This window comes from Strix uralensis, chromosome 2, assembly GCF_047716275.1.
Source record: "Strix uralensis isolate ZFMK-TIS-50842 chromosome 2, bStrUra1, whole genome shotgun sequence".
NCBI lineage: Eukaryota > Metazoa > Chordata > Aves > Strigiformes > Strigidae > Strix > Strix uralensis.
Window position 1 is genome coordinate 111,509,224 of NC_133973.1, and position 15,398 is coordinate 111,524,621.

Here is a 15,398-nt window from a genome sequence, read left to right on the forward strand (position 1 = left end):
CTTAGTTGATAGGCACCAGGAAAGAGACTTCCCACAACCCAGTTTCAAACCCATTTTTTTGTGTAGAGCCCCTCCATATGCTTCTGCTATGCTTGGCCAACACACCTTCTCTCCAGTCTGTTGACACAATCAGAGGACCACAGCTGGGTATAGATGGCAGTCTGGTGCTATTAGAGAAACAAATACTAGGAACTGTGTAATTATAAAGCACTAACTGCCCAAGTCTGGCTGAAGGACAAAACCAACAAATAATGAAAGGGACCAGATACTCCAGGGTCTAAAATACAAAGTACTTGTTTACTGGATAATTATTAAACCAAAAGGAGGTGCTGCTATTACATTACTCATCTAGTCACTGCAAAATAAAGTGAAAAATTAGTTCAAGCTTTTTATTTCCAAAGGATCAGCTTTAAAAAACTAAGGGAGATAATTAGTGAGATGAAGTGGTCTGATGTGATCCATATCAGAAAGTACAGAGGAGTTACAGGTTTGGAACCAGATCAGTCAGGGACATGGAAGTAGCATAATGTAGAGATTCAGTACAAAATTATTCTAAAATAGAGAAGTCTATTTCAGACTTTTCCGACTTTAAGATAAAGACCTAACTTAACCAGACTATAAATATAAAACAAAATTTCTTCCTGAAGGGGCTGGCTGACTGTCTTTAACAGAATTGAAGCATACCTTTGAAAGATCTCTGAAGTTCCCTGGAAGGGTCAGGTCTAACTCTTCAGATTCATAGTTTGTTAAAACCCATGGAAATACAGGGTATTGGTTCAGATCATTGTATGTTCGTCCTATTAAGAAAGAAAATGTTTAAAGAATTAGAAAAAAGTGTCCACTTCTCCAGCTGAAAAGCAATCTAGCGGTTACTTTTGTTGCATCACATGTTCTCAGTTCCCACCACTTGACAGAATCAGGTGTAAATCTTCCAGACAAAAGTATTCATTTAGATGCACTTATCTTGAATCAGAGGTCAACACAGAAATCAGCATAATATAAAGAGCACAGTATCTTTTAGGACCAACTAAAACGCACCATATGCCAATAAACACTTTCTTTTTTATTTCCATTAAGCTATTTTCACAGCATGAATGTTGAAATGTAAAACCACTAGACTATTATTTTCCTAACAACTGTATGCAGTACCATTAGCTGGCAAAGATTAAAGGAGACTCCAAACAGCAAGGGGCTAAATTTGAGGTTTTCAAATCTAGGTCTATCCTAGATAGACCATATTAATCCATTATTCCCCATGGCTCTTCTTCACTGAAGAAGTAGTGAGATTTCACAGCAATCATGGAATCAAAGTGGAGGAAGTCATGTTTGCTTTAATACTATTTTGTAACCACTTTGAAAATTAAAAATATTTTTCTCCCTCCTAAAAGACAGCTGACTGTCCCAGGCCACTCCCTCCAAACTTAATGAAGGAAACATTGCTACCATCCCAGTGCCTCAAATGTGCAAAAGCCATCTTTATAGTTTCAAAAGAACAATCTGCAACTGAAGTGAACTGAAAATTATGAATTCATCACCAGGACAAGTGTGTTTGGGAAAGTCTGTTATTTCTATCTCAGCTGATATTTAGTAGTATCTAACACTTCAGTGATAGAACAAATGAAGTTGCTTAGTACAGAACCATCCACCATATTGATTTACTGAGAACCACACAATATGCAACATGAGTCTTAAAAAACAAAATCAGGTCATAAATATATGTGTGTGTGTATTTATATAATATAATTAGCAGACTGAAATAACCCAGGTTAACAATTCCCAGTCCTGCAGCAGATTTACAGCCCTGTCTCACTAACTGCTTCCTTCCAGATTCTGAACAGATTCCTGGGGTACAAAACCCAGCACAGAAAAACACAGGCTTCCTTGTTCTGAATAGCATTTTCAATTCTCCACAAAAATCAGCTCTGCCTTAATGAAATGTGAAACTTTCACTACTCTACAAACACCTTATTTTTTCAATAGAAGTTGATGAACAAGAAGCATGTTTCTATTTTGTACATAGTTTCACTGAAAACAGGAAAAGTGTATCTTTTTAATAACTGTGTGTCCTCATTTTTACATTTTGAACACAGATGTTCACAGGATTATAAAAAAAAAATTGAGTTGCAATTACAGTTTTGTTAAAAAAAGTAATACCAGCACTGTGTGCCACACACAAATAAAGACGGATAGAAACAAACCCACTTCTTTAATATCAACAATGAATGAATGCAAAACCACTCTTGGACAGAATGAGAATGTATCAAATAATTAAATCAAGAAATACACCAGAATTTATCCATGTGAGCAAGGAAAAGGAAAGGTACTCTCTAGCAGAATATTTATTGTTTTACATTTTTCTGGAGGGGCTCTATATGTCTTGAAGTAGGACAACTCTGCCTCATTTTCCATATCTGTCAAATCAGAATATTATTTTCCTTTTTGGCAAGGGATTAATTACATATGATTTGTAAAGTTTCTTGAGACTGTCAAATTTAAGGTTCTATAAAATATGGCCTTTATAAAACTATACCGTTATACAATCAAACTTTTTCTCACCATCTAAATCCTCAATTAAAGTAAAAGAAGAATGTGCAAAAGCTTCCACAAAAGGAAGACATTTGTGTTTATGTAGACAGCAGACTAAAAGAAATTTGAGATTCAGGAAGAGAATGACTGAGATGACTGTAGTCTATTACAAAGCATAAGCAAAAATGATGATTCTTCAGAATCAAAAGTTTTATGGAAAAGAGTTCACAGTTATAAAGACCTTCAACTGAAAACACTTTATAAAAACATTTGGAAGGGTGAGAACATCTTTTTGCAAAATTTTGAAAGGAAATTTAGGGTTATCCAAAATGATGTTTTATTTCAAGATTGAGATTTTCCACATTGGGGTTTTACTTAATTTTGATATTCATTTCATTCATTTAATTTCAATTTCAGTATTCAGTCAACAAGATTTTGACTTTTTGTTCCTATTCCACATAGGAAAATCATAAATATGTGAATAGCGCAAGAAAAAAAGCAATCCTGAGCCTAGCTGCTGTACACGAGTTCTCCTTTACTGTGTGGTTTTGATAAGTTACTTATTGTATGGACACATGAACAAATTGTCATGTGGAATTAACTCTACGTCAGGACACTGCAGTAACTCTTGTGTGCATTTTTTTAATCCCGCAGTGAGAAATAATTTAAAGCAGTTTATCCTTCAGTTTAAGTAGGATAAATTACAAACAACAGAGTCTTCGTGATCATGTATTTGATAAATATAATCATAGTCTTGTGAAAAAATAAACAAAATATTTACTTCTCTCCTACTTGAATATTTATAAAACATATTTTATTTATGAAGAGATTAACTACAAAGAATAGCTCTTAATTTATTTAGTAAAAAAAAGTTAGTGGTTTATTTTTCTCAATTCAACAATTTTCTTTTTAATATCAACAAACAAAAAAGACTTGAGAAGATGAACCATAATTTAAATTGTGAAAGGAGACCAAACCTAAATGATGAGGTAAGACCACACATCTATGCTTATCTGAGTGGAAGACAGTGATCTAGGCCTATAATGGGATTACAGATCCCTAATTCTAAACATGCATAAATATTAGTGGTTTAACTTTATTAGGAATGCTTTCTTGATCAGTTCTGGATTCACAATGACTACTTTCAGAGTAAAGTCACCAGATGAATATATTTAGCCATCTCATCAGTTGTCTGGTGCTTCCAGCAAGAATTATTTGGTTCTTTCTGTAGCTGAATAAATATAAAACATAAACCTGTACCGCTATTGGTAGTCCCTATACCTTTTCAGAAGCTTCAGATTTTCCCCCAAGTAGGCTTACAGAGATTAATATTAAAGGCTGAATATTAAATATCGCAAGCCTGTGACACTAATCTACTTGAACAATAAAACTGAGGCATAGTAAATGAGATCTCAGAAATACTGGATATGTTTCTTCATTAAAAAAAACTTTTTAATTAAACCATCCAATTTAACGTTTTTATATGGCACTTTAGTTTTGAAGGTAAAGTGAGCTAGAGACAGCTGACAAAGAAATTATAACTGCAATTCCTTGGTGAAAATGTTAATGACAGCAAAATATTGTTTAATTAGATGATTGCAGCATCTGGATTAACACTCTTTAAGAGCGATGTTCCTGTGCTTGTCTGCTTCTTCACACTTTACAGACATTTTGTCATCTCTAGGTCATTAGGAAAGAATTTTTAATGATTTTTCTAGAAGCAAGTAGTTCGAGTTACATCTAATTAGATGACAATAATAAGCCCAACACATGCAGTAGCTAAATATATACATAATTAACCAGTGAGGGCTTGTACATCACAGAGTAAAAAAGTGGAAAATGCTAAACAGGCGAAAAAAAAGAGGGAGGGGGAAGAAGTTCATCTGAATTTATTACCTGACTGAAGATGTCATTTTTTTCCAAAAACCTTTAAAAATAATCCCTTTCCACTATGAGAAATGACTTACAAAAATTATGGATATAATTATTCTCCACTTCTTTTAAAAGCTGTGGCAGGTAGGATTTAAAAGAATTAAAATTCTAATAAATACAAATGCAAACACTCATTCTGCAATTTGAAAAGAAAAAAACCTAGCAGAAATCAGTTAAATACTGAGAAATAGATTTGAAATCTAGACTTCTAACTAAAACAGTGCGTACTGCAACCATATTACAAGATGACTTCCTGTTCCCACTCTTCTTGATTCCTTTTGCTGTAGTGGGATTAGTTTTAAGTACTTTTTTCAATAATCTTGTAACTGAGAATAGTAAAAATTATTTGCTCCCTATATCACCCAGAGGGTTGACATACATGCTGATCACATGCAATATGGCCTTTTCCTGTGCATCTAAAGAAAGGACAATTAGAATAATCATAGATGCTTCCAAGCATTCAAAGCTAAAGGATCCCTGAGAAGGCAATAGGTAGGAGGAGGGGGAAGGTGGCCAGGAAGGCTTATGTCTACATAACCAGGACAAAAACCAGGGGCACAGAGAGTATAACACTGAGACTGATTGATAAGTAGCAGAGTGTAGTGTTTACCTTTGGGAGAAAAACCCAGAGCTGTAAACATGATGAAATATGCTCAAGTCAGAAAAGAGGGCAAGAAAGAGGTGAAGACCTTGGAAACAGAATAGGGAGGCGAGAAAATAGTTGGCTAGAGGGCCAGACAAACAGGTTGAAACAAGACTTTAAAGAGTTTTGAAAATGGAGAGTAATTTCGAATTGAAATTGCAATGAGACATCAGGCCAGTGCAAGTGATGGTAATCAGATATCCTTGGGTAAGAAATTATCTAGAAAGAGAGAACTGTGATAGCTGAAGTAGACAGTTATTAAGTCATGAGTACAGATCACAACAGAAACAGTTAAACTAAAAATGAAGTCAGGCAATGTTTCAGAGGTGGTAACAGGGTGATGTAAAGATTTTTTAAAAAGTCATAGAAAGATGGATTTTTTCCAAGGGGACACTTCAGTATTTCAAACATTGATTAAGAACTTATAGAATAGCCAGGGGCCATGCTTGTCAAGACAGACAAATTGGCAAACCAGAGAGAGATTTAAGGAGAGATTCATATATTTATTTCAGAGGTCCTGTTCTACAGAGACCAACCAGTCTGTGTAATTAACAGTATTAACAAGCAGTCAAAGGACTTCTTGTGGGAAAGGACCCAGTTGCATGTCACAAATGAAAGAAATGAGTTGGTGTCAGAAGCCTCACTTCTAAATGTCTCTCTTCCAAGGCTGCTGTTTCTTGAATAATTTCAGAAAAGGATCACAAGAAAACATAAGTGATTTCTTACTGTTTTGTAAAAAGGGCTAGATGCTACTTAAGGACCATTGTAAGAAGAAAGAAAGCTACAAAGAATTGGCAAAAAAGTGTATTAAAGCACTTCGTTAGTGGAACTCTATCTATTTGGAAGAGAAGAAAAATCAACAAAGGGACCTATGTATCAATTACCAGCAGATAATCCACATAATCCACAAGTGCCAAACCTCCACACCTCTTAACTGACTAAGCTATAGCTCAGATATGCTGAAAAAGCCAGTAGGAGCTAAATGGCAACACGAATAAAAAAATTTTGAAGCTTGTATTTCTCAATAGCTAAAACCAATGATATTGTCAAAAAAGAGGATGCTGATTAAACAAACAGTTATAGTCTAAAACTAGGCCATTGCTGCCTACACGAACAATTACTGGCAAAGAAGTTGTATCTTCTAAGGAAATATTTCTTATGCGGTCTCATTACAAAAGAGTGTAATTAAAAATTTATTTGGAAATTGGATTTCCAAAGAAGAAAGAAAAGAAAATACATGTCTTGTCTTTACTTGGCAAAGGAGGTCATGAATATAGTCAATACTCTGTCTTTGTATACAAAATAGAAAATCCTGTATCTACTTCTGACTGACAAGGGTCCTGTCTACAGTCCATATAAGAATTTGTTTCTGTTTAACACAGATGTATCTGGACAGTTATCAGTTCAGTGTTATCAAAACAAGGGCAACATGTAGTAGAGATACTTTGCTTCCAGTACTGTATTTCTGGTAGATATATTATTTTTTTTAGTGCTTCATCAAAAAACACCTATTTGTTGTAAAGGAAGTATTTTGGAGAAATACCTTTCAACAGAAGATTTACAGAAGCACAGGCACAGCTGTAAAAGCAGTGGTGTCAATCAGGCTGCCTCATAGCTCTCAACCCCGCAGTTTCCCAGATCTCAAGCCCTGGCAGTAGATTGCCATGCAATGGTGGAGCCAGGAAACAGGTTGGGGATGTGAGAACCTCTAGGCTTTATAACATATATTTATGTTTTGATGCTTTCTCCTCTGCCACTGGACTTGGAGCTCACATACACTCCATTGTGGGTGGGTTTCTGGTTTGCCAGGAATTTTATGAAGAGATTCTTTGCAATACCCCCAAGTTCTTCATGAGTTTTTGGAAGTCAGCTTCCTAGCTGAAGTTCTGACTTCATTAGAACTACAAAACAAGGTTATCTTTCAAAAAAAGAACTTTGGGGGATTTTTTCTTCTGTCAAAATGTTGGAAAAATTTAGGGTTTGTTCCAAACTGGAATAAAAAGCTTATTGCCATGTGTAGAATCGCCTGTTGGCTTTCAGTCAGTTTTAATTCTCTTATGTTGTTTTCAGAAAAGTTTTTATGTGTGTGTGTCACTGGCAGGGAGTCCAGCTATTGACAGTAAATTTTATTCTAGTTTTCAAAAAAACTTCACAAGTTTCTATGAGAGTGCATCAGTGACCGCAGATGTTATAATGACATTAGCAACTGAAATCTATTTATCTGTGTTCATAGAGGCTACAAATCTTCAAAATCTTCAAGAAAATGAAGCAGAAATAGGAAGAACATAATACAACAATGCAATCATGCTTTCTTACAAGCTCTTTGCATTGAAGGCCATTCTAACCTGCAATAGTCATAGGTGATGTCAGCAGACCCTTTACTTCACTAATCCTGCTGGAACACTATCAGATGTGACAGCACTCTTGCTGATTGGGAAAGCACCCAAGAATCTCAGCTGCTTTTAGACATCCCTCCAAAATCTTTTATGAGATCGTACAGTGATACATGAACATGATGACTGTTACCCTTCTTGGAAAATGAAAACACAGCAGAAAATAAAGAGAATGGTAAGGACCCATTAGCAAAAGCCAAGCAATGCAGATGGGTTTGAAATAAAAATCAGAGTAAGGGATATTCTTTGTGGCAAGGAAAATGTCTTCAAATGTTACCCAACTTATTGTTGACATCTTAGTAGAAGAGTATGCATGGTATTAATTTTTATTTGACCAATACTGGTCACTTCCAAAACTTTTAACAATCAGCATATTGGCTCTCCTTCAGAAAACATATATTTGTTGATCCATGTGACCTCAAAGCATCATTAAAAAGAATGACTTTACAAAATGAGTCAGTTAATACAAGATGGAGACAAAGAGTTAAGCTGAACTGCTTCTAGAGACTCAAATTTACCTCCCTCTCTTTCAGGGAATATGGTCTTTACCTAAATTAGAATTTGAATTTGATGATGCACTGCTGAAAGACTTCATAAAATGGTAGGTAATGCTGTGAAAATGAGCAAGTGAGGTTATGCAATTAACAACAATGAGATTATATGAACAAATGAGATTTACCAGTAAGAAACTGATAGCAAAAAATCTGCCAGAAAATAAGTGCTTTGAGTCAGAGAGAGACACTACTAAGGTACTGACCAAGCTGCTGTAAGCTTTTCCAAATACAGTACAAGCTCATAGACACACAAACAAAATAGAGTCAATAATCCTCCAAACCTTTGGTATAGAAGGTGGTACCTGGAGTGCAAATGTCAGGCCATCCTGTTGTAAGGCAGGTGAATGACACTAGACAACATTAAAAGAAACTTGCCTCATGCAACTACCCAGGTGTTTGGCTATAAAGCCTGCCTACCAGTACTACTGTCAAACAACAGGTCAAAAAACATTTTTCCTGAGACCTCTGAGATATTCTGAAAGGAAACTCTTTAGGCTGAAACTTGTTTATTGATGGATACTTTAGCATAAGTGTCACTGCAATTCCTAATTGACTTCAGACATAACGATGTCTTTCAGGTTTGGATGCTTTGGTGATGTACCTAAAAATAAATGACCTTGGAGTTTTAAATTGATTAAAAATGAAAAGTAATTTATCAAAAATTGGCTCCGCTCTTGTCTACTCTCATTTAAAGAGTTTAGACATGCTGCTTACAGAAGAAATGAATGCATAAAAAGGAAATTACAAGTGAAGGACGGTTCTGTCGGTAACATATTGGACAAGGACTGAGGGGACCTAGGCTAACTTCCCAGCTCTCCAGTAAACCCTTCAAGTTCAGGTGAGGCAGTCAGGGAGCCTGTGAGGCTCTGCCTGCATTTCCTCATCACCAGAAGGGCAGCGGATGTGAGAGACACAGAGCGGCTGGAGGCAGACTGATGTCCAGGAGCAGGATAGCAGCATTCCTGTGGTGCTGCGCCAGAGGTAATAACCGCTCAGCAGGGCTCCTTCCTTCAGCAGAGATCTGCGGGACGGTGGCTATAGTGCTCGTGAACCAAGCTGGTGAGCCTGTGTTGGGCCGCACCATATGGGCTTTCCAGCCCAGGTCTCCAGTAGCTTCAGGGACTCTGCTTTGTGCTCCACTGCACAAGGTAAACATGCTCTCAGATTTCCAACTGTTCAGCAGTAGCACTTCTGTATCACACTGGGATAATTTGATGACACATTTATTAATGTCTGTAAGACTGGATGCACAGAAGATGACTACCATATAAGCACAGAGGCAAAAGCCTAAAGGTTCAAAGCAAGTTAGTTTGACAGCTCCTGAATTCTGCCACTGACCTACTGGGAAGAACATAGTGACTGTCCTCAGACTGGTCAGCGTAACAGGTACTACCTTTGGGTTTCACACTTAAATTTGTCTTATGTCTGGCCTGAGGATAACCTCAAGTATAAAAGTCAGGACCAAGTAAAGATGAGACTTGTAACAGTGGAGTACAAAATGCCTTGTGGAATTTAATTTGGGTTTCAAATTAAAGATCACTGGAGTGAAATGTCTGAAGAAGGCTCTCTGCAGGCAGGTTCATAAGCAGCATGTGTGCTACAGGCAGGAATCGTAATAGTAGACAACCTCCTGGAAATCTTTGTATATGGTGTAGAAAACCGCTGCTTTTTACATTTAAAATTGCCACGGGAGTTAGCACATAGAAAAGGGAAAGGTGAAAGGAATAATGTCATTGTGAATGTTTAATTAATGACAATTGCCAGAAAAGCTCTTCTTTTGCCAATAACGATTGGATGTCTATGGCAGTTATTTCTCATTTTAAATACCTAATCTGATATTATATTTCAGCTCAAAGAACTAAACGAGAAAAGATGCTGTAATCTAATCATACCACAATCCAGGTGACATCTGTACTAGGCAGAATACTGTTGTTATTCTGCTGTCTAGTTGCTGTTGCTGAGAATGATGAAGTAGCGAAATTACATTTTCCCATTATTATTTCCAGACACTCTCTGGCAATGGTTTGTTGACTCTAATAAAGCTTCAGACAAAGCTGTCAGCAGAGGAAATGGCAGAAGGGGAGCAAGGAACAGCCTCCACAACAATACATGAATCTAAAGTCTCAGTGATAGGTTGTGCATTTTCTGACAAAATTTAATGTGTGTGTTTCAGAATCTATCATAAAGCTGCAGCTGAATTCTAGAGGGATAAATGTATTCTATCAAGTCATGGTGCTTAAGACTTTAACAAACATAAACATATTATGAAGGATTAAAGAGTCGGAAGCCTTACCTGCTATAGTGTTGAGGAACATCAAGTATTCAAAGTTAGATATCTCCCGTCTCTGCCAGCGCTGAGTCATGTTGGAGGATTTATAAAGCTGTCGGGGAGTGGCCAGAGAGATTCTCCTAGGAAATACATTTAAAGAATTATTTTTTTAAGAGCCTCATTAAATGTTAAGATGTAGGGCAATGTTATTAGCGTGATTAATTTCAGATTCTCTCAGAGGCTTTTTTATTTCGTTTAATGAAGTCAAGAAGACACTATTACCCTTATTTGAGAAATTACTAAAATTAAAATCTGTATTTAATTTTACCAGTACTACAGCACTGTAATAATTCAGAATAATATATTTGGGGCCTTATTTTATTCTGAATCTGGTTAAAAGACTAGAAGTAAAAGAAACTGCAGACCTCCTGGTGCCTGGCTTGTCCAGCAGGAATAAAAGAGGAATACCATTTCCCTGTTTCAAAAGAATACATTGAGATAAGTTCATTAAGGTGAGTGAGTGATAGATTAAAGTGCCATGTATTTCCAGCACATGGGTTGAAGATATTTATTCCACAGTTTGGACACCTCCTCCATGGTGAGCTACCCATGATCCCTTCCTATATCGCAGTAAGCTTTGAGATTTCTATTTATAGCCTGGTTTCTGAAAGAAACAAGGTTTATTCAGTTATCTGCTCACATGTCCATCTGCCTGTCTCTCCACAATAACTTCTGAATTGCATTTCATTCAAATTTGGAAAAGGAGTAGAAGACTCTAAGATACTCAATTTCCACACATTTTCTAAAACTTAAATGACTGGATAAGGGAGAAAGAACCAAACTACTGTGCCAAGGAAGAGAAAAGCAGAAAACTTCAGCTCTTCTATATTGAATTTGACAACATCACAATAACCAAATACTGTGCACCAAGTTCTAAATTACCCATTGTATATACTGCCCCTGGCTGGTAAAATATAGGGGACTAGATTCAGTCTACACTAATGCATTAAAGAAAAAAATCTGCAACAAGCAGAAATAGTCTCACTGCTCACAACACGTTTCTAGGGAAAACAGTCCTTGCTGAAAAAAAGAAAAGGAAAATCTTTGGAAGAAGAAAAATTCATCTCCTCATATACTTTTTGTTACAGAAACTTAAATCTTATAAATGGATCAAAACAGAGAAAATGTTTATACCTGTTAAAAAAAAAAAAAGAGGATCTCTAATGTGTAGCCTATTAATGCATTTAAAGAATGCACCTAGTATTTATATAGCTTGTCAAGAGTAAATAGGGACCCAAAGCTTCAGCTTTCAGCTGCACACTAAGCACACTAAGTGTACTATTTCTAGACTCTCAATGCTGAGTATTTTCTTAAAATAAAGTCATATACAAGGTGTCAAATTACAAATTTGTGGACCATCTATTTCTAAAGATACATGTACATACTCCTACCCACGCACTAAATCCTACTTCTGGAGAAAGAATGATCACAATTAAATTATCACAATTAAATGTCTAAATTGTCAATGTGTAGGTTGTCAATGTCTGCCATACTTAGGCTTACAAATTGGGCATACAAAAATGACCACTCAAGTGTAGGTACACTTCTCTTTTTAAAAATCTCTGTTAAGTCTTGCCAGCTTGGTTAGCTTTATTTTACAGTAGACTCTAGGATGCCAGTGGTAAATACACTTTACTAGTATACAGGAGACATTACAAAAATTTTTTAAGTTGTTTCTATTATGCTTCTTCTGAACAATTTATCAAAACAATTATCTGAATGTAATCATACTTTAGATTGAATTTTATAGGATAACAATTACTTTTACAGTGGAACTCTCAAAGACATATTGTTCCCAGTAAACTATGACTAATGCTACACACAAATTAATAAATACAGAAAATAAAAATACTAAAGAGATCATTAAATTTACAAAGCATTTGTCACAGACTTTCTGTTCCTCCCATGACAAAACAACATTTATGTATCAGTACAGCTTAGTAACTGCTTTTAGATTTTACCCACAATCTCCCAGGGAGACTCAAAAATCTATAAACTGTCAAGTGCTGGACTTTGCATTTGAATGCCTGATTTGAGCAAACTCTACAGAAAATCAAAATATACTAAAAAAGCTCCTTATTTACTCTATATCTAAGGTGTTTGAAAGATTCATAGTTATTTCAGCAGAGACTGGAAAAAATTATGCACAATAAATTGGTTCCACACCTGCTTGTTTCAGTTAACACAGGAAGACCCACTGTTTTGTGTTTTGCTAAATCCACCCAACTTTGATCAAACCACTTCTTTCCTTCGATATGCCATCACCAGTATGAAGATGTATAAATGAATGTGCTTCCTTTGCTAGTAGAGAACCATGAAATACCTACTCAAAATGGAATCTGCAGAAGACTCTCTGATGTACAAGGGGATGATCCAATTTTTCAAGCTTTGTATGCTTTAAAAATGTTTAGAAAACACGTCATGGCATTTTGTTAAGGGAAGGGATGTTATATATCCCATATGTGGAGCATGATCCACTCCCTTTCACAATTACTTTAAATTTAGTTAGCTACAATACAATCTTTAAGTATCTTGTAAAAAAAGTAGCACCTGCATGTTTTCTGTTGTGTTGCTCCTGTTCAGAAAAAAAAAAAAAAAAAAAAAAAGACTTGGGAAAGTCACTGGCTTCTGCCAAGAGATTCATCAATATTCACTTTTAATCAAAGTTCTAAAAGAGGTTTTATGCTTTGATGACATCAAATCTTAGTTTTCCTACCTCTCTCCCTTCCCAAAATCCAAGCTCTGCAACCAGCTACACCAAGATCTGGAAATCCATCATCAAGCTACTGATGTGGAATAAGTGCTAGTGCTGAGCTGACGTTGAATATAGTTACCATACCAGCCAAAATATGCTTTCTTCCAGCAAAGCTTCTTTATTTGTATTTCTTAGCTTTAATAACTGGAGCCATTGTTTTACCCAATGCATTAATAGCCCACAGAATTTCAGTGAAAGGTGCTAGCACATGTTTAGTGGTGAAGTATGATACTGTATCGTTTACCAGTTCTTTGATCTCTGTACACTTACAAAATCATCAGGCACCTCACAGTTGGTTTCTACGCTGTGATGTTACCCTCAAGAAAGTGCATCAGTAAATTACACCTGAGGTGTTAGAACCCTAAAAAGTGGTCTGCTAATAGTATTGTAAAGATGCGGATATTACTCTACCTATGTAGAATCATATGGAGCTGTAGAAATAAGTTAAATAAAAGGCACAGTACTGTCTGCCCAGTTGTATCATATGGCTAGGTCATAAGCAAACTACAATCAATGCAACATGTTTCAGGAACAGTGAAAATGCATTTATCAAAGACAGATGAATTTGATTACCAAATCAGACTGAAGTCTTCAACATGTGACTAATTTTAAGGATGTAATTACTTCTTTGTAACATTAAGTACAGGTTTGGATGTTTTGTTGAATCAAAGCATTAGACAGGCTGTTGGGAAAGGTAGCAAAGAAGCAAACTGGAGACTTGCTCAGAACAGCAGGTCTGTAACAGTCTTGGGAAGAGATACCAGTTTGCCTGCTTCTAATGCTTTGTGCCATTAGAATATGATAAATATTGGTTTTTCCTTCAATTTCCTTCCATCTTTGTTAATTGCAGGATTTCCCTATGAAAACAGAAATGCACTTAAAATCCATGTACTGCATTAAAAGTAAATTACTCCTTCAGAATGTTTCCATCATGAATGCAATTCTTTACGATAATGTAATTAACTTTAGATGAAATGTTTATCAGAGTAGTATCCGAGAGGAAATATTAGTTACAAAAATAAAACTAAAGAACTTAACCAAAACAACCAGAAAGACTTGTTTTTTTAAAAATATTTTAAAGTACAGCTTAATCTGGAAAATGGGCCATAAAGAAAGTATAACATTTTACTCAGCATAGCAGCTCCTTTTGGTTACTCAGCATAATTTCTCCTTATGTTAGTTATACAAATAAGCATATTTTTAAAAATTAGCATTCCAGAGCATATTCATAGGAAGGAAAACTATATTCTAACATCAATAAAATATTAATTGCAGAGCAGTTATAAAGCCAGATTTTCCCTCAGTTACTTCACTTGCAATCCTACTGAAGACAGTAAGGGTATGTAGACAGAAAAAAAAGGAAAAAACATGATTACAGGGTCTTTATTGTGCATAAATCATACCATGATTATGCAAAAACAAGAAAGAAAAACGAACTTTGCTACCATATGCCAGATTTATTCTGAAGGCTAGCAAGCCCATTTTCGATTCAACTTGAACTTTAATCAAAAAGGTATGGAAATAACTGCATATAATATTGAAGCTGAAACTTTTCCAAATAATTATGTATCAACAAACTTTTTCAGACAATTATTCACTGAATAATGCACAAAGGATATGAATTTCAAAAGTAAAAAATGTCACTGTAGATATGAAATTCTGATTGAGAAATTTGCATTTTGTTTGTTCTAGAACATGTGGCCATTTTTATTTCAGAAAGCAATACTATTACTTTCCATTTAGAGACAGCAATTCCTTTAATTTGAGCATTTGGAAGAGCAATGCAAATATTAACAAGATGCACCTTCCAAAGAAATGCCCCAACTTCCCCTTGATCTCAGTGAAAACTTGAGAAATTTGGCAGTTTGCCTAAGAACTTCAGCACATTCAGGAGATCAAGCCTTAAGCATCATGAGACTCTTGAGCTCATGACAGGGAATGATGTTCAGCTGGGAATGAAATAGTTCTCCAATCCTACAAATGCTTTGACATTTCAGAGTATTTCCACATTCTGCACTGGGATAAAACAAGGACAATATGAAGTTTTAGTTTGTAGGAAATGACTTAAAGAAAGAGAAAGACACATCCCAGGCATTACACTGATGATTAAGTAATTGGCTTTTGGCCAAGTCAAGCCAAATGGAGATCTGAACCCAAAGCACCACATTTTGTGAATTTCCTGCTGTTTCCTCACTCCTTTATATTTATTTGTTCTTCTTTGATTTTGACCAGAAATTAATCCTGTGCCTAAACATTTTTCACCAAA

The 15,398-nt window shown here is 35.7% G+C and overlaps 1 protein-coding gene across 12 annotated transcripts in view; it reads right to left on the reverse strand.

The window, feature by feature from the left end:
• NBEA (neurobeachin) overlaps positions 1-15,398 on the reverse strand; it is a 514,855-nt gene that overhangs the window by 88,235 nt on the left and 411,222 nt on the right. For all 12 annotated transcript variants that reach the window (XM_074859829.1, XM_074859824.1, XM_074859821.1 and 9 more), the window contains 2 exons: positions 10,342-10,457; positions 685-797 (listed from right to left, as the gene is read on the reverse strand). In XM_074859829.1, coding sequence (XP_074715930.1) covers positions 685-797; positions 10,342-10,457 — 229 coding nt within the window. The remainder of the gene's footprint in view (positions 1-684; positions 798-10,341; positions 10,458-15,398) is intronic.